This window comes from Pleuronectes platessa, chromosome 12 (genome assembly GCF_947347685.1).
Source record: "Pleuronectes platessa chromosome 12, fPlePla1.1, whole genome shotgun sequence".
Lineage (NCBI taxonomy): Eukaryota > Metazoa > Chordata > Actinopteri > Pleuronectiformes > Pleuronectidae > Pleuronectes > Pleuronectes platessa.
Window position 1 is genome coordinate 6,572,712 of NC_070637.1, and position 27,915 is coordinate 6,600,626.

Consider the following 27,915-nt stretch of genomic DNA (forward strand, 5'->3'; position numbering starts at 1 on the left):
TCAGAAAGTACATTTTGTACCATTCGCAGATTATATTTCATGTTGAAAGGATGATTTAACACTCTTTTAAAGTACTTGAGTGGTCTGGTGGTGTATTCTATGTCTAAAGAGGTGATGGAACATCAACCCTTTAGTAAGTTAATTTAGCTGACTTAGATAGTTAGCCATTCGAAAAATGAATTAATCCAACATCTCCCTTTAAAGTCCCTGAAAGTGAAGCTATAAAATAATTAAATAATCAAGTCACACATTGTGATTTGTGAAAAGGCAGGAAATCAATTGCCATCTGTATTTTTGTCATGGTATTTAAATGAAAAGGGAAGGTTAATATAAGATTTCTCTTCCTGCTCCCTTTTTCATTCATGGAATCTGCATAAGTGTGTTGTTTTGTTTTGTTAAATCATTTAGGATAACACAGAAATTACGAAATTAACTAAACTAAATCTAACTGGAAACTGCTGTTTATATTGAGTTTGCCACATTTTCATTGTTGCGACATGACATGTATATACAATATACACTCTTTTCATCATCATGTGGAGAAGCTTTTGTATTATAATTGCAACTGATTGTATTGCACTGCTTTGAGATTAGTATTACACAAACATAAATTCAATAAATTCAGGACAGAACTGATATGACTGATAATAACTCCTGTACATTATGTTCAGAGACGAGAGAAAGACATTGTTCAAAGTAAAAGCAATGTGGACGGGGTGACATGGAGTGAAATGAAAACCCACATGAACTACACAAAGCCATTTTGAATTAACTGCATGAATCTTAATGATGAGTTTCTCAGCGTTGTTCATTTGCAAACGGAGCATGGTTGCCATCTTGTGGTAACAGTTTGGAAACCCTAAAACCCTCAAATTCAGATTTAATAGATCCTTGGTGTATGACTTGAACATCAAAAATCGAAAGGATGATGAGATTTGGTATTCTCTCTTTTTATCTCTTATTATCTTCATAATTTTAGAATGGTGTCTGTCAGTTGAGACTCCGAGTTCAAAATGTAGGCTACTTATTTTGCTACAGCACTTCAAACACTGCTAAACTTTAAGGTTATTGTTAAGGATTCCACTTTTGTCTATTCTATGACCATATTATAAACTCATTGAAATTGAAACCTTATAGTATCCATAAGAGTTATAATAATTCAAATATTTGCAATAGTCTGTACTGCTGTATTTTATTGAATGCTAAAAACACAAAATCATAAATACATCTCTGAAATCATTTAATTTTAAACATTAAACATTTCTACAGAGAGTGATGTCAAAAAAATTAAGATGTTTTGATGTTTTAGAATCTACACTTTGAGTGATTGTCATCAGCGATGTGCAGTGACATTTTAAAAAGTTGGTCTTTGTTTATCCAGTACACCTGTGCTTTTTTAAAGTTTCTTAAAATTAACACATATTGTGAAAAATAATGAACTCCAAGGAAGTGTCTTTTGAAACATTTTAATATGATGGCACGTACAGGGAGAGAACATTTAGGACAGCTGGTGTTGAGAATTCAAACCGGAGCTGAAGAGGGGAGGGTTGTGTTAAGTCGAACAACAAGGAGCTTGATAAGTGGATACTTTTAGAAAAAGCAGGTCTTTTCTGGTGTCCTCCAGAAAACGAAGTGTCTCTAACTCAGCTTTGCTGTGCCTTGTGATCTCTTGTCTTTCCTGGACTTAAGTTTCTTCAGATGAGAAAACAAAGAAGTCATCTTCCTCATCTTCTTGGAAGTTGGAGGAAGCCGTTTCACTCTCTGCCTCCAGGCCAAGATCTTCAGCTGAAGAATAAGCTGGTGGATTTGCTTCCTTTCTCCCGACAATCGTGGTGGTAGCCAGCGCATTTTGAAGAATGGGTGAACATGTGAACTGATTCGTGGAGAAAGTATTTTAAATACAAAATTACTCCACACTAAAGTATTTTGTTACAAATTATATTCGATTTTTTTATCGACCCTATCAAATACAACCGAAAAAAATACTCAAAATCAATTGAAATAGGTGTGTCAAATACAAGTAATAGAAATACTGCCCATCGCTGAATATATGCAACAACAAAAAATTGAAATCAACTTCTATCACCAGCTTCCATCCAAATGAAGCAGCCAGACAGGAGGCTGAAGAACCACACAGCTACAGGCCTATGGAAGATCACGTTTGCCGGAGAGTAAAGCACAGACACTAAAAACAGGTCTGTATAGTATAGTATGGGAAATATGGGATTTCTGCAACAGCTTCTGACCAGTGAGCAACTTAAGATTTCCGCTGGGATCTAATGAAGATCTTGTGCCTTGTCAGATTCCTATGTTTATCTTTACATCCCTTAAGGGTATACAGTGTATTTGTATATTGTATATGTGAATAATAAAACACAACAATATATTTCATCAAGTTAATTTTTAAGCACCGCTAAATAAGCAATTGCATGCTTGACGTATTTAATGAGTTTGCTGCACCATTAGTCATAGCAGCATTGTGACAGTCAGCCCTTCAGCCCTATCGATGCTGCCTCCACACTCATGTCTAACAAAAAAGATTAAGGATCTCAAATAAAACAATTCAAAGCTCATCAATGATTTCCTTTGTGTAAGAGGGTAATTGATTATCACTTTCTTTTTCGCAGAAGAGTAACAACTCGGTATCAGCAGGGCGGTGTCACTGAAGAATTATAAAACTTCAGCGACTGCGCAAACTTGCATCTTATCTTACAAAGAGAAGATTTGAATGTACAACACAGCAGAAAGATAATGAAATGTTATGATACAGCCAATGTAATGTGGGGCATCAAACCCTTCACCAGATGTAGAGAACCCAGCATGTATATATATCACTGGTTAATGTAGCTATTATAGACATTATGTATATACCAGATTTGTTTGAATGAATGTCCTTTAAGTGAACCCAGATGTAGATCCCATTGCCTTTGAGGAACAAGAATGTCATCTGGGTGAAGTTTGATCTCGTGCTGAAGAGGATGTATAATCTAAATTTGATGCTCTGCTTTTCACTACTCAACACTGGAAACCCCAAGTAGCACCCAGTAACTTCAAACCTCAGCAGGTTAAGGCAGACACACAAGGCCATATATCTGAAGGACGAGGCAATTACATGTTCACAACTTTCATTCACTAAATATTTCATAATTTAGAAAGAGTTTAAGAGTCAACCAAGGTGATGTCCCAAACTGACATGCTTTTGTTGTTTTGGTTAATCAGTTAAGCACGGCTAAAAGGTTATTTGAGGCCTCATTAAAGTGTCTTTTTGTTTACTCACTTCAGTCTTTTATTCTCTCCGAAAAGTTAAGGAATCAAAATGCACAAGGGAAAAATTGGGGGGGTGGGATGGGATGTGAAATTTCTTCCTTACGTAAAAGAACGGTCATGACCCAAACCATGTAAGTTGTGGAAAATGGGTAAATGAAATCTTTCTAGTGCACAACACATGAGTAAAGTGTAACAAAGAGTTATCTGACGTGATGCTTGAATTGACTTCACGTGGATGACAGGGATTACTCTGATTTACTGGAAGCTCTTCGTTCAGCTGGCTTATCCACACCAAAGTACGTGTTTCACACCACATGTTTCAGTGTGATTCGTGTTCATGCTAAATGCTTGTTTGTGAAATTGTCCTGCATATTGTGCATCCTGAGCTGATGCTACAATTACATTATTCTCAGCTCCTAGAAAACTCTCCGGTATTGTTGAAACTTTTGAGGTCCTCCAAGATTAAGTCTAAATTTCATCTACAAGTGCAGTGCCCATTCTAAACCTGCGTGTTTGGAATGGACAAGATCTGTGCGAATGCTCCAGAGCTATTTAAGAAATATTCCTTTTGGTTAGTGAGTTCTCTTTATACTGACCTGCAATACACTGTCACTTTTTTGAGTGTGTGCTGGAGGTTGTGTGCAGAGCTTTTTATAAACAGTCTTTGTGCAGAGTGAAATTAGAAAACTTTGTGTTCATCCTACCTGGTGTATCTACGATGAGGATTTAATCAAAGTCAATGTTTTACCTTAAAATTAAACTGAATTTACGTACTAGTATTCACATGTGTGGTATATATACACATAATTTTAAAGAAATAACTTAACTAGTGTTATTTTTTCAAACATCGGGATCAACACAATCTCTAGAACCAGGTTTGACAACTTTTCAAAATTAAAGCTCTGTGATTCAGATCGATGTAAAGCATTACAAATATAAAATGAACGTTGTGCTTTTACTTTGATGACAACTTGCTGAAGAGGACGTGTTTTATCAATGTTGCCATGATAAGCACCAGAGAAACCTGTGAATGTCTGTATCTGTGTAAGTCCGATATGTTGAAATAAAAATTATTAGATCGTCAAAATGATCTGGCGGGTCAGATGTTATTGGCCACAGGCCGTCAGGGGTCAGACTCTGCTCTGGTTCATCCAAGGACATAAAAGAAGACATGTTTATCTTGGTCCACACGCTGAAGGCACAATCAATGGCCTGGTCATACTGGATGTGGACAGATAAATATTGTGTCACCTGTTATTATTTTTCAAGCATGACGCACAACATACAGACAAAATTTGCATTGGAATGGTGTTGACGTAGTTAACAATACTGTATTTCATTTGTCTGTAAATGAAAACAAAAGTCAGTTATGGTCCAGTATACTGTGAAATACCTTTAATAAGATGTGTTTATCAGTCAAATAGAAGTCTATAGCTGTGTCTCAATTCAAAGGCTGCATCCTTGGGAGACGTGGCCTTCTCTGCCCACAAAGATGGGCTTGCCTAGACCACCTGGCCGAACCAAAGTGAAACGGTCTCATCTACAGATGATTTTTGGGTTTGACATCGCCAGTTCATCCCACCCTAATTGCTGTTGCCTAGCAACATAGCTAAAGTTGGACAGAACAAGAACGTTTTCATGCCCCTTGGTTTTTTAACATGTGTAGTGATAGCTGTTCTGTCGATTGAAGCATGATATTGGACATCTTGTCACTCGCCAGTCTTTAGAAAGCGTTTTGTCACTGAAGCGCAATGAATCTTGGGATATGTTGGGAATGATCCAATTGAGATACAGCTAATGTTTTATTGGGAGCCTTGAACTCTAACTCTCCAACTCAGTTAGACTGAAAAAAAACTTGGTTTGTCTATATTGCTTAATGTTAATCTTACAAAACGTCCACATAAATGCACGGTGATTGGAAAATCCAGTCATTGTGTCAATGATTGTTCAGCTGTTTTTTGGTTATATCTAACAAACGCTCACCTCTTTGCGGACACACTGTTATTTAAGCCATGGTACATCTTTATGAGCAATATGCAAAGTAGTTCTTTATGACTGCTTTTAACTTATTGCAGATTGTCTTAACTCTAATTAACACTACTTAAGAGAGAGCTACCTCATACATATAGCTTAGCATCTTTTGAAGAAGTTAAACTTCAGTGTCAACATCTATAGCCTCAGAAAACCTGTGAGTCCTGTACATTTGATGTCAGTCTGGTATGTATCTCCAAATCTTGTCTGCATGGTCCATGATGACCTTAGCTCAGATCATGAGACCCTCGATTATCTCCACTGAGGTCACAGGATCAGCTGGCGCTTGGGATCAGCTGTGAGACAATTTGGAATTGATTTGCATGTTGATCAGATGCTCTGTTGGACACTTTAGGATTTTTCAAATAATTCCAGATCTCTGTCTGCCAGGATAGTTAGACGGAGTCACATGGAGAGGAGGTTAACCACAATACAAGAAACAAAGAAAGCTTTAGTGGAGAATTCATCCAACTGTCAAAGATGGGATAGTTATGAATCAGAGATAAACTTGAAGACACTTAGAAATACTCAATGAGGTTGTACTACTACAGGTGATAACGTTTTCTATGACCACCTGCGTCCACAGCATGGCCATCCGACCTGCCATCAGACATATTGCACCACATTTTGGGTATTTGTAATACGCAAAACCACTTTCTCCACTGACGCAGCTCAACTGGTGCTGATGCATCTATAAAAAAAGTGCCAATATACTTAAGTCTAGTCCAAGGGTCAGCAACCCGCGGCTCTGGAGCTGCATGCAGCTCTTCAGCCCCTCCGCAGTGGCTCCGTGTACAGTATTGTGCATTATATTTTTCATGAACGATGAACTGAACGAATCAGTTTTCATATCAGCGTTTTTAAATCATCAGCATCATACCAGACCGTCATGTGAAATACCAGGAACGAGGGAAAATCAATGTGTGAGTTCAGAGCTCGTTACCGGGAAAGCAGCCATCAGTGAAACAGATCCTGATCAGTACATGAAGTCACTTGGTTTATTAGCCTGCATTAAAACATCATGAAAAATGAAAGTCGCTCACAGTCAGGACTCAGTGTTAAAATGAGTGGAGCGACACAAACTCATGATCAGACACCATCAAATATAACTAGACACATGATCGTTAGTTTGTCACCTAAATCATCCCAATAAAAACGTGTACGGGAAATAGTTTATCATTTGGAACCGTGAACTTAGTTCAAACTTTTAAAGATTTAACCACGAACGTGAACTGCTTAATTTTAAGTGTGAACTGGCACAACACTGAGTTTAACTATATGTCAAACTTTATAAGCTGTGCTATCAAATATGTTTTAGTCATGAGTCAATCATAATTTTCCATCAGCTCAATTTCATATAGGCCCCATATGAATATGTGACTCTGCATATATTTGGTTTCAATTGTACATATTTCTATTTTTTAATGTTCCTTTTCTTTTATTGTATTTTTTACTTATTTGTTGTCTTCACTGAATGTGTACACTATTCCCTCTTTGCTGCTGTATCGAAGTAAATATCTCCAAAGTGGGACTGATAAAGATATGTTATATTCTCTTCTCTTCTAGTATGTAAACATACTATTTAACCTCTGACACACTATTCAGAATTTTCTTTACAAGATTAAGATTTATGTCACATCCCATGATGGGCACTGGCCACCCCTACGAAAAAGGTCTGACGCTGCTACTGTCAAGAGGAAACACGTGCCTGATAGTTTGACTGTAAAGGTTACGACTTTGCCTGAGGAGGTCTTCTCATCGGCTTTAAAAACCAGCGAGATCCCCCTCCCCTGTCCACTGATCCTACAACTCACAGCAGAGGCTAAACTAACCGCGTCCTTCAGCATCTTTCCTTTCAGCAACCAAGAGTCAGAATGGAGTTTCACTACGCCACGGAGATGAACGGAAATGTGCCCATGGTCCCTAGATTGACCAAGTGCGTTCAGTCTAAACAGGTTAATTTGTTCAAAGAGGAGAAGGACACGAAGGAATCTGAGGTTTTGACCAAGACGTCTTGCATAGAGAAAGCTTACTGTACGATACTGAGCGAGCTTGGAGAGAACACTGAGCGGGAGGGGCTTTTACGCACACCGTTACGCGCAGCCAAAGCCATGCAGTTCTTCACGAAAGGCTACAAGGAGACGATCCAAGGTGAGTACCCAAATGAAAACATTCATACATTTTGCATCTCAATGGAACAAATCATTTCAATTATATCTTATAGAAGCGAGTTTAAGATTGGGTATGCACAACTTTTCGCAAAGGCTCCACATTATTTATGCCCGTGACTAAAAGTAAGAAAGATTCAATAGCGAAAGATGATAGCCTGTTGTCTCAATGTTCAATACTGCAATATATTTTAAATTATTTCAAGACATTTTAGATATAACGAGTACTTCCATCAAACAGATATCTTGAACGACGCAATCTTTAATGAAGACCATGACGAGGTGGTCGTTGTCAGGGACATCGATTTCTTCTCTCTGTGTGAACATCACCTGGTGCCCTTCTTTGGAAAGGTAACAGAGCTTTTCAGGCTCCTGGGGGGAGGGAAATGTTTGGTTCTTTCTCTTATTGTTCTCATAGTGCGCTTTGTTTCATTTTGTCAGTGTCACATAGCATATCTCCCAAACAAGAAGGTGGTTGGTCTGAGCAAGCTCGCTAGGTGAGTGGTGATTAAACTCTCTATCTGTCTCTCTGTCACTCTCTCTCACACACACACACACACACACACACACACACACACACACACACACACACACACACACACATACACACAAACATAACCATTATTCACTTTGTTTTCTTCGTTTCCAGAGTTGTAGAGATCTTCAGCAGGAGGCTTCAAGGTAAAACACATCATGTCTGAATTTACTTTGGTTTTCATGATCCTTCCAGTCTCTTATTTCTGTGTTGCGTGAGCTGTGTTGTTTCCTCTCCACAGTTCAGGAGCGTCTAACCAAGCAGATTGCATCAGCTATACAGGAGGCCCTGGAGCCTGCAGGAGTGGCAGTTGTGATGGAAGCTGCGTGAGTTTGAACTCTTTCAGCCCTCTACACCCACTTGTCTTATTCTCGTCTATACGTTTTGCGAATGTGAAAATTGCAGTTCATCTAGATTTGTTCAAATAAACCCCTGTTTTGATCCTAACACACTCCACACTTGCATTCATTTGGAAAAAAAATCCTCCAAAACGTTCATCAGACATGTGAGGGGGTTTTACTGTATTATTCCAATTCATACTATATCATTCTATCTGATTGTGGAAGGTCAATTTGCAAAAAACTGTTATTCTGAGTAAATAGTCTACAGTTTATGTACCAAATGAGGATATATTATTTTTGGGATGACCCTTGACAGTAAAGAGCTAAAACTACCACATAATTGTGTGTCTTAGAACAATCCGTTTGATAATATATACAATACAAATTGTCATGTAGCCACTAAGAATATTCAATTAGAATCGTGACTTAAGCCTCTGTAAAAATGTTGAAACACAAAGACCTTCAGTATGCATCATTGGCTTTGGAATTTAACGCTAAGTTAAACTGTCTCTTTCATTTTTTCAGTCACATGTGCATGGTGATGAGAGGTGTGCAGAAGATGAACGCCAAGACTATTACAAGTGTCATGCTGGGAAGGTTCCAAACAGATTCAAGGAGCCGGGAGGAGTTTCTGTCCCTGACTCTGGGGAAATGAGGGATTCTGATCTCAGAGGGCAGGTCTTCAGGGGGATGAGTCCACTTTTATTTTGTTTTGCCATGCAACACCCTCGGATCTCCCTGTCTGCCAAATGATTCAGTGAAATGTTAGTTCATCCATCTTCATTTGGGGAGGGCTGTCTTACTTCAGCTCTGGTCTACAGTTGAAATATCAGATACAAGCAATTATATAAGTAATTATATAAGTAATTGAAATATGAATTCTATTAATTTGAATAGAAATCTTACATACAATTAAAAAATACAAAGATTGAAAATATGAATAAAGCTGCCAACAATAATTGTTTGTGATAAGATTTAGTGGAATATTTTATAAACAAATCTCCCTCGTACCCTACACGGGGTCTTTATGTATATATATATATATATATATATATATATATATATATATATATATACAGTATATACACAAACCCACACACACAAAGCCACACACACACCTGTCATCTGCCCACTTCAGTGCTAGAAAACGAGAAACTCTGTGGCTACACCTAGTGTTTGCACAGGGGGGCTACACCATAAATTGTGTGATCACTGACACGTCTCCACTTCCTCCCACAATCAAGACATTAATCCAAAATATCCAAACACTATGCAAAAGAAAACTACCATCTTGTGCTTTTGGAGCCAGAGCTTGTGCAGTGGCGATCAGGGGAAACCAGAAAAAATAGCACTTTGATAATTGACAGTTGATAGTAAGCAATCCTTGGTTGTGCTCACTGTTGCAGCCTTGAGCACATCATAGTTTCAGTTAGTTTTAAAAACCTACATTTACTGACCTCAGCTCAGTGACTGACAGGTACACAACCTGTTGTACCTTTCTGCACGGCAGCTAGCTGATTTTAGTTTTTTTTCTTTGGCTCCTCACTACAGAGTAACATGATCCAGTTGTGGTGGTCATGTGTTTACCTTTACTGGTCTTTGCAACACCCATAGACTGAATAGGCAACACCGTGAAGATGGAGGGAGGGGGAGGTGTCTGTAGGTGAAACATTTGTTTGGGTCTGAGATGCTGGTGCTAGTGCGACATCTAGTTGCAGTGAATATCATATTTATATATACAACTTTTAAAGTATTGTGTAGTTGGTGTTTCAGTCATATTTCCCAATGTTAGAATTATGATTTCATTGTAATGATTTAAGTCTGTTATTTCCCTTGATTCTTATTTATTATTTGAAAACATTTGTTTTATGCTGGAATCTGAAATAATTGACTTATTATTTGCTGATGTTACACTATGAACCGATGCTAGTGTGCTATATGGTGCTATGTTTGATCACAATGGATTGTATTTTCAAAACATTTTGAGATATTTATATATCTGTACAGTCAAAATTAATAAATCTGATAACTATTTCTGCCTATTATATTCTATATTGTCTTTTTCATTGAGCGTTTATGATTCAGAATGTATGGTTTTAAACCCATGGGCCTAAACATGCATACTTAAAATAGTAGTGTGGCATTAAAGTTCTCTCTAATATCCAAGTAAAAAGCAAAGGTTAGGTATATTTAAGAACAACAAATCAGCCAGCAAGTGGCGCTAATGCTCCACAACTCCCCTATACATTCTCAGCAGCAGTGATAAGAGTCATTTGAAAAAATGCCACCAACTTGAAAAGACTGAAAGTAAAAAAGAAACTTTCCAAGAGCCACTTGAAGGATGAAAAGCCTAAACAAACACAGAGGACGAGTGCACGCAGTCAAAAATACCTGTTGACCTGCTTATCAAGTCAAACCTGTGATGTCCGACCCATTCTCCAAGTTAAACCCTCCGAGCCGACTTATTAACACAGTAAACACATTTATTGAGGAAAGAGGAGCATCAACGGGAGAATGCATCGGTGGCACTTCGGTCCTGGATCCTGAGGGTGGACCTTCACACAACGTAAGCAAGCCAAACTGTCTGAGCGGGAGAGAGGGCCGTTCACCCCGCAATCCACTGTTCTGCTCAGAAAGACGGTTCCACATCGCAGGCTGGGACAGAGAAGAGGAGCACCATGTACATTAAATCTTTAATCAATCATCATGTCTGACTTTGAAAAGAGAATGAACAGAAGTCATTTAGCAAGAGTTGGCACCTTCAGTATATATGTTTTTAATGTAGAAAAAAAAAAGGCTTATAGCAAATGCACATACACAAGCAGAACTGATAGTTTGGAAGTGTGGCTTGCATGAAAAGTTACATCCTGACCTCAAGTGTGATAAACATGTAGGCCACAAACCTTTGTTGCATAAAACGGATTTTTTTAGCCTCCTCTCTAAATCTTGTAAAATTCCATAGATCGCCTCCATTTCTGTTTGAAAAGTTGTAGAGTGTGGCTTTAATACAAAGATCAATGAATTCTTATGGAATCTATATGTTGCTAAAACTGAATTGGGACCTTATAGTGTACAACAGACTGGGTTGCATCAGCTGTTCATGAATATATCTTTTTTCCATTGTTCGATAATTTTTGCAAAGTTCTTTGCAATTACTAGATAGTTTCAGTTGAAAGGCTAAATTATAAACTCTATAATATAATATGAAGGTTAAAGTGACCAATTTTTTTATTTAAATTAAGTGCTAATTCCCTATAAATGTAGTTGTTTAAAAGGCACATCAGATTAACACTCATATAGTGAGTTTTGATTTATATACATTCATCATATTCTCAAGCTAGGATAATTGAGCTATTCTGTGGTATATTGTGTTGTTTTTGTGCAGTTTAGTATATAATCTTCTCAATTTATGTCACTATTTCACATAAATCATTAATTAAGTACAGCAATATTTACACCTTGTACTCCAGAGTAAACATAGTGTAACTATTCAGGGACAACTATTCTGTCGCGGTGTTACTTGTTCCGATTTGGTGATGTGTAAATGCCCACAGGTAAATTGCATTCACAAACAGCTGATGCAAACGACTGAAACTTCCTCTTTTTCCCTTTCAAAACTAATTAGATCAGTGTGTTTTCTGAAAAGCTGACATGTGGCAGGTACACGGTTTTAACCCAGCGCCTTATCAGGATTTGATGGTGAGGTCGTGAGCTATACTGTACTTGTGCCTGTTGGACCAGTGTGCGATCGTCTGTGCTTCAATTAGTCTGGGGTTTTTTCTCGGAGAGGGACTTTGTGCATAAGCGGAGGAAGGTGCTTTGTTGTGCTGGGAGATTGAGAAGTGGCGTAGCTGTGCTTCATGTTGTGCATTTCATATACAGTACTGGGTCACTTAGCCACTTGGTTTTGATCAAAGTGTGTGCATTTGATTCTTTGGATGTTGGATATGAATAAGTTTCATTTCTAAAACAAGATCTCTCTTCTACTCCCTTCTGAAATTTCTTAAAGGCGAATAAGGGATAACATATTATTGCAAAATAACAAAAGATGAACAGAAGAGTGTGAGCTATCAGTTGACAACATAATATTTGCACATACTGGATGAACTCTACTTTAGAGATACAGAATCATAAACTTTGGATAATATATATTTTTTAAATGGATAATAAACCTTTTTCATTTTCTGATGAAGCACTCAGCCCCAGTCTTATGTTACAGTATGATTTGGCATGCCACACTATAAATTGATGGGCTTTCTTAAGGCAAAAAAACACAAGACTCTTAAACTTAAAAATTCAAGTTCTAGGTCCAAAATCTGTTGTTTGAATAAAACTCCACTATTGTCCCCTACACACTGCAAAATTTTGTGTGGTCTAAATTGCAGGTCTTTGAATGAAAAATAATTTGAAGCCCGACCTCGCAGGGCAGCGTGAAGGAAGATAAACATGTAAAGAATCAAGGCCCTTCTGTCCTGAAACTTTTCCTGGGCACCATCACAGTGTCAACTAGTTTTTTATAAGCTGCAGTTTTTCCTCTCTGATTTTATCTAATCAAATTCACAAATCAACAATCAAACTTTCAAAAACGAGAGCAATCATATGAACTCCATAAATGTAGCATTTTCACTAGAAACTGAAGAGCCATTTTGTAGCTTTTTTTGTATGACAGCATACAACAATTTTGTACACAAAAAAATGATTAAAAATGGTTATAAAAGAGGCATAAAGTCTTATAGAAGAGACTGACAAGGGCTTTGTGCTCCTTTGGTTGTTAAACTGCATCCCCAACCCGAGTGGTGGAAAGCAGGAGAGAGAATTAGGGCCCGTCCAGAGCACTGCAGCTTAAATGTAGCTATTGCTTTGTCCGTTTCAGTCGTCTCTTATGTCTCACTGTGCTCTCGGTGCATTTGACTCCATTCTGTCTTTTGCCTTCCGTCCAGGTTTGGTTTATGGTTAGCTGCTGTACGATCTCTGTGTTTAGGGATCACGTGATCAGACAACAGTTGATGCAGCGGGGTCCCAGTCTTCTCTTCAGAGTTCCCTTCTTTCTCTTGGGAGCCAGGATAGCGATGATAGCCTCATCAAACACCGTCTTCAGGCCCTTCTGGGTCAGGGCTGAACATTCCACATAGCAACATGCACCAATCTGATGACAAAGGACAGACCATCAGTAAGAAAACTATTTATCATTCAGTGGTCAACTAAAAACTATTTTAAGTTATTTAAGTCAGTTATGTGTCGGACAAAGACCTGGGAGCAGTTGTCAGGCAACTGTAGTCACTAGTCCCTACCAGGAAATAGTCTGACATATCAAGAAAAAAACTCCAGTACACTGCGATACACTTTTTGTTATATAGCTCTAATAAATATATGTTATTTGGGTTTCAATCATAGACTGTATATATAGATGCACTCACTTCCTCCCACTGTCAGGAAATAAAGCCAAAATACCCCTGATACCAAGAAGTTTGCACAGTAGAGATCACGTGATGTAGCCGCGGTAGTGAGGTCAGGTTGACACATGCGCTCGACCAATTAGGAGTCTGTCTCAACTGTCAATCATAATGTTTCTCCTGAACTCTATAATTAAGTCAAGCTTATTTATAGAGGGCATTTAAAAACAAAAGCAGTTGACCAAAGGGCTGTACAATAAAAGAAGACAAGGCAAAAAGATTAAAAGAACAAAGACTAGCACAAAAAATAAAAAAATATGTTGTGTCGAAAGAAAGGGAGCTCTTAATTTTAAACAGTAGACTGCGGCAGCTACAGAAAAAATACATCACTGTGATAGGTACTTTTTAGTTCGGTCCATGTCCCATCCACTAACATGGAGGAGGCAGGGTTTGTGACCTACTGCCGCCAGCCACCATTGGCGATCGATTTTAGGTTTGCCCCACCTGACAAGTGCAGATAATTAAATATGAAAAGTAGACACAGCTTAGATGGAAAGTGTAGTTAAATGACTAGATACAAATTTTGGGGAATATGCAGATTTACTTTCTTGCCAAATTTTAAGTAAATTTAAACTGCCCCCGACAACATGTCATCTTAGCTCAGCATAAATAGGGGGACTATATTCCGAGGCAAGACATATTCTGGCAGTGGTTTTCACATTTTTGGCACAAGTTACACAGATATAAATTTAGATGTAATGTGTTAGAGCTTTAGAAGTGCTTGTAGGTGGATTTTCTGTCCTTGGACAAAGCCAGACAAGATGTTTCCATGTTTCTGTTCTTTATGCAAAGCCAAGCTAACTGGCTGCTGGCTCCAGCTACAGATCTAACACACAGCAATCAAGAATAAGCATAATTTGATTACAAAAATGACAATACATGAGAGGCACAAACTTGGGCTTGTAGCACTTTCAGGACTTCTTATCTTGATATTTATTTTCATAGAAGTCAGTATCATCAGTGACGACAAAATAAGACGAAATAATACTTAAATTAATTTTAGGAATTTTCTGCTCATGTGGCCTTAGAAAACTCAAGACCCTCATGAGACACAAATTCCATCCAAATCCTATTATGTGATTCCAACACTTCATAGATATTTGCCTTTCAATTAATCTAGACTGTAATTTCTGAAGGGTTGACTCATATTCATGGTTTCTGTCTGACAGGAACCATTAATCACACACTGGACTCTGCTGGACATCCATGTTGACCCAGCATGTTTTCCTGGAAAATTCCAGGTAAAATAACCTACACCTACAATCCTACATTCCTGCAAAGACAATCCCTGCATCAAATCAACAACATATAACTGGACCTGACGCCTCAATTCTGCAACACTCACAGTGCAAACAGAAACTTCTCCTCTTTCTCCAGCGATGCATTACTTCACCTCCTCACTCAGACAAACATACAAACCTCCTTTGCCAGTTTCTGTCCCTGCTCAGTAGCTATGGGCTTCTCCTTCATGTTGTTCAGTTTGGCAATAGTCTTGGGGTCATCACGAAGGTCAATCTGAAAGAGATCAATCAATCAATCAAAACGTTATTCATAAAATGCCTTTCAAACAAATCAAGTGAAGTGCAAAGTCATGTAAAGCGATTGAAAAAATGTTAAAAAAAAAAAAGGATTAATAATTTCAGAGAGCAATGCAGTCATTTTACAAGTTTACAAAGTAAATGATGGTAAACAATTATAGAAATATTAATAAAACAAGAAAGAAAGAAATAAGAAGAAATAAGAGATTAAAAAAAATTATAAAATGAGATCAGGGATTAAAGTCAACATTGCTACAGTTTTGATATGAATTGTAATGATATACTGGTCGTTGAGATGTCTAGTTTGTCAACATAAAATCAGTTATTGCAAAACTTAAAAATAACCTTGAGTTGATATTTCACTGCATAACAGTGCTTCTCATTTTGATACAAAGCCACTTTGTTGGCCCACACTTCCTGCTCTTATGCAAAGCCATTTCCCCACACACAAGGTTCCTCACTCTTCTTTTTATTCCCTGCAACGCTGAGCAACAACCTTTCAGTAATAACCGGTTGTGATGAATGCATCCATCTGCACTGTGCTACCGGGAGGCGACCTGCAGCAAACAGTATCCTAATTGGTGTGATCTGTGTTAGCGAGGCTCACTCTTATGAAGTAAAGCAACATCCGCCCCGAACAGCGGCGGGTGAGTTATGATCAGAGCTGATAAAAGAGCAGTAAGCATCAGCTGACACAAGATAAATCAGACACCCACTACATCCTCCTCATCACCACTGGGCCTTGGCTGCACTGGCATTTGGTTGCCAGGGAACACAGACAAAAATCGCACACAAGGCAGCTCTGGTTTTTAAGAGGACGTGTTGCTTTTAAGGCTTCAGAAATCAGCTATCTCTCTAAGTTTAATGATGCATCTGCTAAAAATCATTAGGCCATTAGCATATTTGCATACTTTAATTGCTGGTTTGAATAAAATATGATTGAAGAATAACATTCAAGGAAGTCAGGCCTACAACAGTAAGCAGAGGGCAGTTTACTGCAAAATGAGCCAAATCAACCTGAGGCCTCCCGCAAGGATCGTACTGGCTGTTCGGGATGGACAATAAAACTATAAACATTATTATTGTGACATAAATCAATTTATTTCGGATCAATAGCAGCATAAAACCATTTGAATATATCTCCATAAGGGTCTGACCACTTTATCGGTCTTAATACATCTTAAAAATATTTGTTTGCATTTATGTTTTCTTGAATTTTTTTTTATTTTCAATAAAGATTAAATTAAAATTAAAAGTAAGTTAAACTATCTTATTTCAGTATCGGCTACAGAAAATCCCTTTCGGTTGGGCTCTGATATTGATATGTTACTCGTGCATAAGGAATTGTCTTGAATGACCATTTTAGTGATAATCATTTAATTCAATTCAATTCTTATTGTGACGACATACAGTATATATATATATATATATATATATATATATTACCATATGTCCAAACCCTGTTGGTTGTTAAACATCTTTTACTTTAGTAAATCAACTCTTCCTTGCCATGGCTAAGATTCAGGGCTATGAGGTAAATCTGATTTGTTCCAGTTTATTATTTGCACATGATAGAATGATTCATATTTTTTAAATATACTCATAAAAAGTGATCTTATGTAATTGGAACCCAGGAAATTGCTGCTCACCTCTACAGTTCCCCTCAGGTCTGGAGCATTTTATCCGCTTTCAGGTAATTGCCCTAAGTTTAAGGCCCATCTGCTCATTGGATTACGTCTCACAGCTCAGCTCAAACAAGCAGCAGCGGCAAGAAGCTGTTTTCCCGTAAAACTCGGATCAATCCGCTTTACACTTTGCCTGCTCATCCCAAAACAACACACTAGGTCCGCAACTAGCCGGTGAGCTTGGTGAAGCATTTAGCAGCAAAAGAGTCAGATGTTTCCCTCAGGAGTTGGTGGACTGTGACTAGAAGACAAAGAATATTGGACTTGTATCCTCCGGTCAATTGTCGATCAGCACTGAGCTCATTCGTAGGAAGGGCATCAAATAATTGTTTATTAATCATATTTAAGGTAAAAGTTTTCACACTATGGAGCTTAAAGTTTAGTTTGTCTGTTTAAGTTGCTAATAGATTTTCCGTCACATGAATGGAAGTGTTACCCACAAAACAAATGTGTTGCTCTTTGTGTTTACAGATTCGGTTTGGCCGATTCACATAGAAACGCAACATAAAGTTTCAAATCAGTATGTGAGAAATAACAAGTGTACAGATGTATCCAATGATGTTAGTTCTTCCTAGATGATCCAGGCATATAACCATAAAATCACACTCGAGCAGCAATTTGAAGAACAGTGTCGTTGACTGTGTGTCAGGGACTAACCTGGGTGCCAATGAGCAGGTAGGGGACACTGGGGGCATACTCCTGCAGCTCTGGCACCCACTCCTCTCGAACGTTCTGGAAACTGGCCGGGTTGACCACAGAGAAGCAGATGAGGAAGACATCGGTCATCGGGTAGGACAGCGGCCTCAGGCGGTCGTAGTCCTCCTGCAGGGAAACAGGACACTAATGGTTAACGCGGACAGCAGAGAGAGGATGGAGAGGGGGGGACAAAAGAGCCAATGAGAATACATGATTCATTTCCTTTTGTTAACATCTGAGAAATTATTATTCATGAATTATTAAAGTGTATTAAAGAAAATGAGCTCCCAACGCAGCCAGACTGTTTCTCCTCAGAGGAGCCACGAGAGCGAACTTTACACTGTGTGCACTTAGGTAGCTCTTTGGCTGTTTAATGCAAATTACGTGGACCACTGTAATATTACACATAAACAAACCGCACTTGGAAAAGGATTATGAAGAGGAAGAATGTGAAGATGACCTTCACCAGAGAGCTCTCCCATCCTAACGAAAAGTTCTGCATTCCTCTGAGGCGAGCTGACCCAAAAGACTTCGACGACACAGTGCCATCTCTGATATTTGTCTGGCGTAAATGGATAGTTCACAGATGCGAGACTGCCCTTTGTGCGTCAGATCAAGCGCTGCCTTGTCCGTGGCAAAGATAAACCCTTCTGACACAGTCTCTGACTCGCACACACATGAATATTCATGACCCATCTCACTTCTTCATCTGATGGTTACATGGTTTTCTGCTGCAGGCTTGAAGACATAGGAATCCATGAATCTCAAGTAATTGGACGTGACTCAGGCGGACTAACCCGGCCCAAGAGAATCAATCTCATTTTCATGTCCTGGAAATTTATCGTCCACATCCCTGAAAACAAAGCAAAGTGGATACAACGTCCCACTGTGCCAGGGATGCTTGTTATAGGACAGCTGAGAGCTGGCATGGGAGTGTTTCACTCTGATGCCTTCAGCCAAACACACACACACACATCACAGCCCAATACCATCACACTGCTATACCCCAAGAGACTGGGCCTTTTCACAGAAACGATTAAAGTAATATAGTCAGAAGATTCTCCAAACAACAGAGGATCAACCAAGCAAAGGTGTCACCTTCCTGCTGCCAGTGTACTGAATCGAAGACACACCGATTTTATGTGAGACTGAAGTAGCTGATGAAAACAGAGCAGAACTCCTCACGCCTGTGCTTGTGTCACAGATGACTCAACTACAACTCACTGGAGTGGGTCAAGTGGGTGATGTAGCTCAGAAATGTATGAGTTGCTCATCCTCTTTGTTCCAAATGAGTGAAGTAATTCACAGCGTCCACAGAGCTGCCTCAAGCAGGAAATGACTACAGCTGCCCTCAGGCATGTACTGCACGTCTCATCTCCAGACATTCTCCGAAGGGCCTGTGTGTGAGAACGCATGTGTCAGAGTGAGAGACAGACTTTGACCCGAGTTTCTTTAGCCAGCTCCCTTGTAAAAACTCAGAGGAGTGTCCCAGTGAGCCAATGTAAGAAAACCAATGCTAGTTTCATTTATATTATCTCAGGGAGTATAGGTAATTGAAGCCAATGCTGCAAATCCATATGCACGAAGGAAGTAACTCAATATTTAGGTATACTAATATTGCAGTGTAAAATTATATAGACTCAGGGTGCCCACAGTGTTACATACTGTAGCTGCCTCATCTGAATTAAGAGCACCTCTGATTATTACATAAAATACATCAATAGGATGATGACGCTTCAGTGAGATTACACAGTCGTGTTGCATCACAGAGCAAAGACGGCAGATTGTCTGTGTGATTGAGCTCCGCAGGTGGTATCGATCGATCACATTCTACATTTGCGTCACAGTAATGAATTGGAGCGGGGTTAGTGTATGGAAAGACTAAACATACAAACATATAGACACACAAACACATACACCGGTTTGCACAGCTATCCTTATTAGGACTTTTTATTGACCTCAATTTATTGTTGACAGACTAAACAAAACGGGATCTCTAACCTTAACCATCACCCGTTCATGCCTAACCCCTAACCTAACTCCCACTCACATCTTACCCATGATCTTAACCAGGAGCTCAAAAAGGATGTTTGGCTTCATTAGGATCAGTCTTTGGTCCCCGTGTGTGTGTACTGTTCAGGACAAGGTCAGTGTGACTGCTGGTTGAGGTCCTTAAGTGGTACCAACAACAAGTGTGTGAGTGGGTGTGCTCTTGTACAGATATCTTTGTGAGGAAAATTTTTTGTCTACAGCCTACAGAGTGAGGACATTTTGGCCGGTCCCGCCTTTAATGGACTGTTTAAGGGTTAAGACTTGGTTTTAGGGTTAGGGTTACAATTCAGTTAGGGTTAGGCATTTAGTTGGGATGGTGAAGTTAGGAGCTAGGGCATGCATTATGTCAAGGGTTTCCAAACTTTTTATCCCGAGGGCCACATATAGAAAAAAATACGAAGGTCTGGGCGACTCACGCCGCCACGCCCCCATGCCCTGGAGCGGACTGTTGACAGTGGGGGGGCGTGGCGGCGTTCTGAGGGACAGCTGCAATACAGTGGGCCATAGTCCATCACATTACATTTCATTTAGCTGACGCTTTTATCCAAAGCGACTTACAATAAGTGCATTCAAAGGTACAAGCCTATAACAACACGATTCAAGAAAATAAAATATCTTAAAAAATAGAGACAAAACTACAAAGTGCTATAATTAAGTGTCATTGAAGTGCTACTAAAATTTTTGTTTAAAAAAAATTTTTTTTACATATATATGTATATATTTTTTTTTTTTTTGAGGCAGGCCAATTTAAAATGGATTGCGGGCTGTAGTTTGGACACCCCTGCATTATGTCAATGAGTGTCCTCACTAAGACCGAAGTACAAACGTGTGTGTGTGTTTGTGTTCAATTGAAAATGTTGTGAGTTGCTCTTGTGTTAAGAAATCTGACTTAAATTTATACCCTGAATAATCGAAAATTCATCATAATGATGCACTAGCTAATTGCAGTGAAGATGTAATGTAGTGTAAAAGCTGTAGTTCACACTCATCCTGCTCAAACATCATTCTCTTCTCAGTATAACATCATACTGAGAAGAGAATGAGATACAACTGTACTTTAGTCCACCTCATTACATTTTGTGTAGAAGCGCATGTATCAGTACACACCATACAATATATGCATTTACAAACACAATGTGCTTTCCTATAAATATATATATATAGATTATCTGTCACATGGGATCAACTCCTCTGTGTATTAACATGTCTGTGTTCATGACCTTTGCTTGCACAAGTGAATCCTCTGATTCCCCAATGAGCCCCAGACATAAAGGAACACAGTGCAAGTCACTCAGCAGTTTACTGTAAACAGGTCTCTCGGCCTCTCACACTGTTTCCTCAGTGCACCCCTGACACATTACCATAGACAGTAAGCCCGTCAGCCACACAGAGTGGATTCATTGAGGCACAGTCAGAGTTTATCCTCCTACGTAGCTCCAGTCTTAAGTTTGATTAGCACCCCACAAATGTTTACACGCTGCTGTTTCAGTGCTTTGGAGGAAAGCTTGCACCAGAAGCATGGTCTGCTATTCCACAGTTTGTGTGCACACCACTGACACATTGCATAACAGTCTCTCCAAGGCAGTCAGGAGTGTAGAGTAAATATTATGACCTGTGAAGAAAGGACTGACTGAGACTAAATGAAATGAGAGATGTGTAGTGTTCGTTTGCTGAAATCCTAAACACTAACCCCTCTACATACGTTTACATCATGCAGGGTGAGACTCAGCGTCTTCATTTGGCCCCTGTGTGAGCTCCGCTGTGTGACTGTGTTGACTCAGTGACATACGAGAGCTATAATATCAGTGAGTCATTCCTAACTCCATCACCCCCTCCTTCTACCTCTTTCTCTCTCTTTCTCTCTCTCCTTTTCTTCCCCGATCTCATCCTCCGGGCTCTATAAACTGACAACAGAGTCAGCCGGCACTAACATGGCTGCCGGGTGGGAACGCAGGCTTAGAAATTGCCACTTCGATTCGCAAACGTCTGTCACTGATCTGAAACTTGAACTGCATTTAACCACGCGAGTGAAACCAATCTAAGTATGCTTGTTTCTACTTAACAGGCTCATTAATGGTAATTAATAATCATTAATCACAGCACCAGCATTATTACACTCAACTCATGTATATTCATGCCTTCATATCCAGGATCCATTCAAAAATCGAGCATTGCCTGTAATGGCAGTGGCATTAACATCACAGAAATTAAGAGCTTGATTCGGAATATTGCTGGCTAACCTCCAATGCTCCAATATGAATCTAGGTACTAGAGAAGATCTAGAGTAAAATTTTCAATGATTAATCAATTTTAGCATTTAAAAAAATATTAAAAGAAAAATTTTACAAATTTTACCTGCAAAGCTTAGATTACTCTTGATATGATGTTCCATCCAAACGGTTGTATAATCTCCTCTGTGGCTCTGAATGAGCTTAGTCATGTCCCTGATGATGTCATTAGGACTTATTACAGCCTCAGCTCAGAGACAACACGTTGGATGAGGCTGCAATGTATTGTATTTCATTTCCTCATGATAAGACTAAAAACAGCAATTAACTGATCCCACTAACAAGTGTAGTCTGTGTAGCTGAAGCCTGACTCATCATAATCCTCTTTGCCACAGAGCTCTGTGAAAACCCATCAGTGAGTCACAGTGTTGCACTGTGTGACTTTTGATTTATATTGTCATCGGCTTAATGTAAACATTTAAGAACCAATATACATGTAACGCATAACATTTTTGAGTGGACTCTTTATCATGGGGAGATGGGGTGTTGACCTCACTTAATACTTTAAAAATATAAACCATATGCCTTTGTCTCTCTGAAAGTGTGACAAACCTTTTTTTACACAATATGAAGACACACTCATGAACTCATTCCATAGTACTGAAATTCTTCCTACTACCATACAAACGAACTGAGAGCGACTCTTAAGTGTAAAGTTTCATGTTGAGAGTGTGAGCTGAGGCATGTCTATAGTGTTCCTGCTCCTCTGTGTATGAGCAGCTGAGTGGTGACAGGCTGCCAGCTGAGAAAACCCATTTCCAGTCTCCACCCTCCAACCCTCACCCCTAAATCCACCTACCCACCCCCTCATGCCAACTGGGACATCTGAGGGTCACTGGGCCTCTAAGGGTTGCTTAAAGACTCTGACTCTACCAAACACAGAGGAGAGAGGGAATCTGAGGGGCTGAGGAAATGAAGAACAGTCCTGCAACAGAGAGTGGGTTAATAGGGCAGCAGGACATGGACCCCTGAGGGTCTCAACTCCAAAGAGAGTCTGTCCCTAAAGCATTTTCCAGGGCTACTACAGCCCTGAGCATCCACTTCCTGTTTCCTCCTGCACCTCCTCAGGCAGCGGAGCTGGATTTTCCTGAGTGCAGCAGGAGCACCAGCAGGAGAATGAATGAATAAGTAAAGGCTTTCCCCTCTGTTCCCTCATCGAATTCAGCTAAACAGACTTTGCAGACCTTCCATATGGAATCATTTAATAGGCAGCGGCTGGCGGAGCAACGTGGCAGCGTGCAGACAATGGCGAGGGCGGGGGCGGGGGGGGCCGTAACAGAGGCAGACCAAGCGGAGTGACACCCGGCTAAATGCCGAGTCGTGATTATGTGACCTGACAAGTAACACCGGCGTGACGGCGTGGAGGGGCATCCGATGAGAGCATGGCGGCAGCGTGTATCTGTAACGCTGCTGATATGCTTGTGGAGCAGCAAAGCATTGTGGGAGCATACAGGGAGCTGGAAGCTAATTGAACATGTGTATGACAGACCAGAGGTGGAGATGGTGCAGGGAGATATTTAAATCAAAGTAAGAGAAAAAGACAGGAAACTGAAAGTAAGACGACTGAATTTATCCAGTTTCTGAGTAAACCCCCCTCTGTCTCTCACTCTCTTCCTGTTTTCCCCTAACTCTCTCTCTCTCTCTCTTCACTCTTTCCCCCCTCTCTCTTTGGGGCGCCAGGTCTTTGATCAGATGCTGCAGCTATAAACATTACCAGCTGGCCTTGTGCTCCACATAAAGAGGTCAGCCGAGTTGGAGGCGTAGGGTGGAGGGGCTGCATTTCCAAGAGCAGTAACTCTACCCTCAGCGGCCGGCAGCACCCGCAGCAGACATCTGGGGGAACTTCTCCATTTCAGAGACGCTCTGAATCAGCTAAAAACAAACCCTGCTCGGACACAGACACCCTATCAAACACACCAGAATAGACAATAAGGTTGTGTTTCTCTTTTTTTTACTACCGAGTAGTAACACTTCTACCATCTGTTTTTCTGCAGGACAAAATACATCGCAGCCACAGGTAGTTGCTCGGCTGGGAAAGGGGGGAAGGATGACAGTGATTTGCTATTCATGGACTTTGTGCTTTCAGCCTTCATAAATGAACAGACGAGACAAACGGCTGAATATTCCCCAGTTGACCTTTCAGTGCTCAGCTTTCTTTTCCGAGCAGCTGCTCACATTTCAGATTGTGACTCATTCTGACTTCATACAGTTAAACCTGGTTCTGAAGTGTGAACTATTCAACATGTAGGTCGCTGCAAAGGCAGGTTAAAGGTCTTGAGGCAGAGAATGGGTGCAGTGTAGATGAAGTAAGTCCAAACTTAGAAGGTGTTAAAGTCATAACTACATTCAGTGTTTCTCATGGCAAACCAATGTTGCATCATGTGATATAAAATATGTGCTGAATCCATTTCCTTCCTCATAACAGTTTTGTAAAACTGATTTTTTTTGAATATTTTGAGTTGTGCAATGTTTACATCCTGCTATTTGCTAGCTTGTAGTCGTATGCTCTTTTTTTGCAGGTTACTGCAAGAAACTGTCAATCAGCGAAATAGAATCTAGCACGGTTATCTGTGGGCTTGTGTATCCTTAGAAAAGCAAACTCTTTGGGGTCCCATTCTTAGAAATTCTGCTCTACAAGTGAACAAACACTGCTCGTGGTGCCTTTAATGTTCATGTTTAAATACAGGAAAATCTCTTCTCTCAGAAGACACCTGATATGGACAATCAGGACTACTGCTCCTCTTAAAGTTATGTTTATGATTAAAGTTTACATCTTATATAGGGCTTCTTATACCTGATGTTGATTTTCAACTCATAATCAATCAAAAAAATGAAAAAATAAGAAATAGACAAACGATGTATTTAAATTGTTTGATTTGTGCAGCTCAAAGTCCTAAACCAAAAGGAGGCCGGGTAAAGGAGATTCTGTCTACCATCACATATGATTGATGATCTGAAAACCTGAAAGTAGGCATTATTGTTTCCCAGTTGTTACCGACATTTACATTTTGTGATGTGAAATTTGAAGCAGACTAAAACAGATGAATAATTAAGACTTTAAAAAGTGAATCATGGAATCTTTAAGTCTAAAGTAAATCAAAATGTTCAAGTCATTCAGCAGCCAAACACTTGTGACCTTCTCTCAACAATTAAAATTAGAAAGTTGATCCTAACACTGTTACACAAGTTCCCACAAATGCGCTGCACTTGTGTTTTGCTTTGCTCTGACCTTCAGTCCAGTTCACCCCAAACCAGCTGAGCTTCCCGTCATCATGTGAAGCCTCCATCTATTCGTCTTTTTCTCGTCATTCTGATTGAAACCTACAGTTCTACTTCCTGTTATTCTGCTAATAGTACATCAGAGGGTGCAGTACCACGGTTTATTCTAATACAGGGGATTTGTAAGTCATCGGCACATGAAATAATTGTGTGCTTTAACTTCCAATGCTTTATTTACTTCCATTAGTGCGGAAAAGCTATAACTTAATTAATTTCTTAATTCCTGTAAAGGCCTCGCTCTATTCCATTTGGATAATTTGTGAGTATTTGATGACCTAAACTCTTGATTTTCACTTTAGCAGATTACCACTGTCTTTTGTACCATTCATGGCTACTCACTGGATTTGAACTGTTAAAATATCAAGACAAACTGGGGAAAACTTTTGATTGATGAAGTCTTTCTGACCAGTCCAAGCTCTTTACATTGGCCATTCATACAGTTTATATAAGTGCACTTGCTCTATCATACACTGTCAGTAGCAATTTGGGGTAAAGTATCTTTTCCAAGGACATATGCACTTGTCTGTGTGTGTTGTGTGTCAGCGTGTATGTGTGTACGCACGTTGGTGCTTGAATTGATATTTTTGTGAGATTAGTAGAGTGAGAACCTTTTGGGTGGTCCTTACTTTCTGACCCACCTTTAATGGGCTGTTTCGGGGGTTTAGACTTGCTTTTAGGGTTAGGGTTAGAATTAAGTTTAGGTTAGGGTAACTGTTATGGTTAGGGGCTCGGGGCGAGTGCCCTCACTAAGATAGATGTACAAACAAGGGTGTGTGTGTGTACATGCATGCACTGGATCTTCTGCTGATTGGAAACACTATTGTGTGTGTGTAGCACAGTGCATATGCAGTTTTAACTCTTGCCCTCTGAATGGCACATTGTAAAGTAAAAGCCCAGGCATTAGCAGGCCCTGTTAACAAACCTGTGACATCACTACTGGACATAGGAGCCCTGTTCTCCACATAATAGAACTATTGAAACCCCTCCACTACCATAACTGCCCATGGCACACCAGAATGTGGCAGCAAAGCCACGAGAGAAAACCATCACCTGTTGCAGCTTAGTGTCTAGCCTGAATGTGAAGCCTGTGGGCGTGTTGGGTAGTTACTGGTCCCAGGAGCACATGGGGAGGCCGGGTTAGAGATAGAGTGGTAGTAGGAGTCTGTGTGTGTGTGCATGTGTGTGTCGTGTCCTTGACATGCTTGGCACTCGGCCAGAGAAGAAAATAAACTGTACCTGACCGGCTGTGTCATAGAGTCCCAGCAAGTACTGTTTTCCACCGACGTTGACGCTCACTGCAGGAGAGAAATGACAAAGAGAAGTTGAGAGGAGGAAGGAGGGAGGGGGTGAGGATGGGGTGGGGGTGAACAGGGGAGGAAGAGAGAGAGAGAGAGAGAGAGAGAGAGGGAGAGAGAGAGAGAGAGAGAGAGAGAGAGAGAGTAGGGGTGATCAGGGTCCCCCAACCTCTCCTCCCTCTCTCTGCTGTGGAGAAGGCAAACAAGTGGTTTTGATTATAGCAACAGATGCAAGCCAATGCAGTGGGAGAAATTCACTCAGGCGTTTTCTTTTAGAATCCTCTGCCCTCTGGTTAGAACGAATCCAGAGGAAAGAATTAGACAACAGCAGCTCAGCACATCATGTTATTATCATCATTGTTATTATCATTATTATTATTATTATTATTAGAGAAATAGAATAATAGAAGAAGTGGATTCATACCTGCATAATGATCAAACACTGTGGGGACATACTCCTCGGGAAAGGCGTCATTGGCATAGCTCATCAGCAGACACGTTTTGCCCACCGCACCGTCTCCCACCACGACGCATTTCAACATGATAGTGCCGGTTCCGTTTGCCATGATGATCCCGACCTTACCACCACCATCATCATCCCCGGCACCCGACGCCCTGTTGTCCCGACCTCCTCTTCCTCTTCCTCCTCCTCCTTCTGCTGCTGCCGCTGCTCCTGGTGCTGCTGCTGGGCGGTGATCCCGGCGCGGCGTGCGGGCATCACCAGCGTCTGAGGCGGACTGCGCGGCGCTCGGAGTCGCGCTGGAACCGCATCCTTCTCCCCTCCTCCTCCCCGCGGAACACCCAGAATTTCTCCCCGCAGGAGTTCCCCCTGTTCACAGCTGGCGAGGCGAGCAAGGGGGGCCCTCTGTCATAGGAGCTGTCGATACGGTTTCCAAGAAACAAGGTACAAGTGCCGCTGGCCGCGCGTCGTGTCCGCTCCTCGGTGTGCCCCCCACGCCTGTGCGCTCGCTCTCCCTGGCGCACCGTGCTGCTGCTGCTGCTGCTGGACAAGGTGGGTGCGCTTGGTGAAGAGGCGGAGCTTGGGTTTGAAACCAAGGGGCTCTGGATAAAGTACACCCCGCCTGGTGGGGATGTTTGGGACCAAGGACTGAAAGGAATTACATCATTAATATGAGAGACATAATAGAAACACATAGGAAGTGTATGTCCCTCTATTAACTCATAGTAAGACACAATAGGATAGAGGAAAACACAATAAAATAATGCTTTTACCAGCGAATATGGCAAAGCAAAAACCTGGTATACTGATATAATCATCTGATCTGA

The 27,915-nt window shown here is 40.3% G+C and overlaps 2 protein-coding genes across 2 annotated transcripts; one reads left to right on the forward strand and one right to left on the reverse strand.

The window, feature by feature from the left end:
* Positions 1-7,172: 7,172 nt before the first annotated feature.
* Positions 7,173-8,997, forward strand: LOC128453696 (GTP cyclohydrolase 1-like). The gene is made up of 6 exons (XM_053436731.1): positions 7,173-7,449; positions 7,708-7,817; positions 7,908-7,963; positions 8,116-8,147; positions 8,243-8,327; positions 8,868-8,997. The coding sequence occupies exons 1-6, from the start codon at positions 7,173-7,175 to the stop codon at positions 8,995-8,997; spliced, it is 690 nt and encodes a 229-aa protein (XP_053292706.1).
* Positions 8,998-10,804: 1,807 nt separating this feature from the next.
* On the reverse strand, positions 10,805-27,300 carry LOC128453595 (rho-related GTP-binding protein RhoQ). Its single transcript, XM_053436576.1, has 5 exons — positions 27,053-27,300; positions 26,570-26,628; positions 17,676-17,840; positions 15,215-15,310; positions 10,805-13,488 (listed from the first exon to the last, which is right to left on the reverse strand). Exons 1-5 carry the CDS (start codon positions 27,192-27,194, stop codon positions 13,327-13,329), a joined length of 624 nt encoding a protein of 207 aa, XP_053292551.1. The 5' UTR covers positions 27,195-27,300; the 3' UTR covers positions 10,805-13,326.
* Positions 27,301-27,915: the final 615 nt, after the last annotated feature.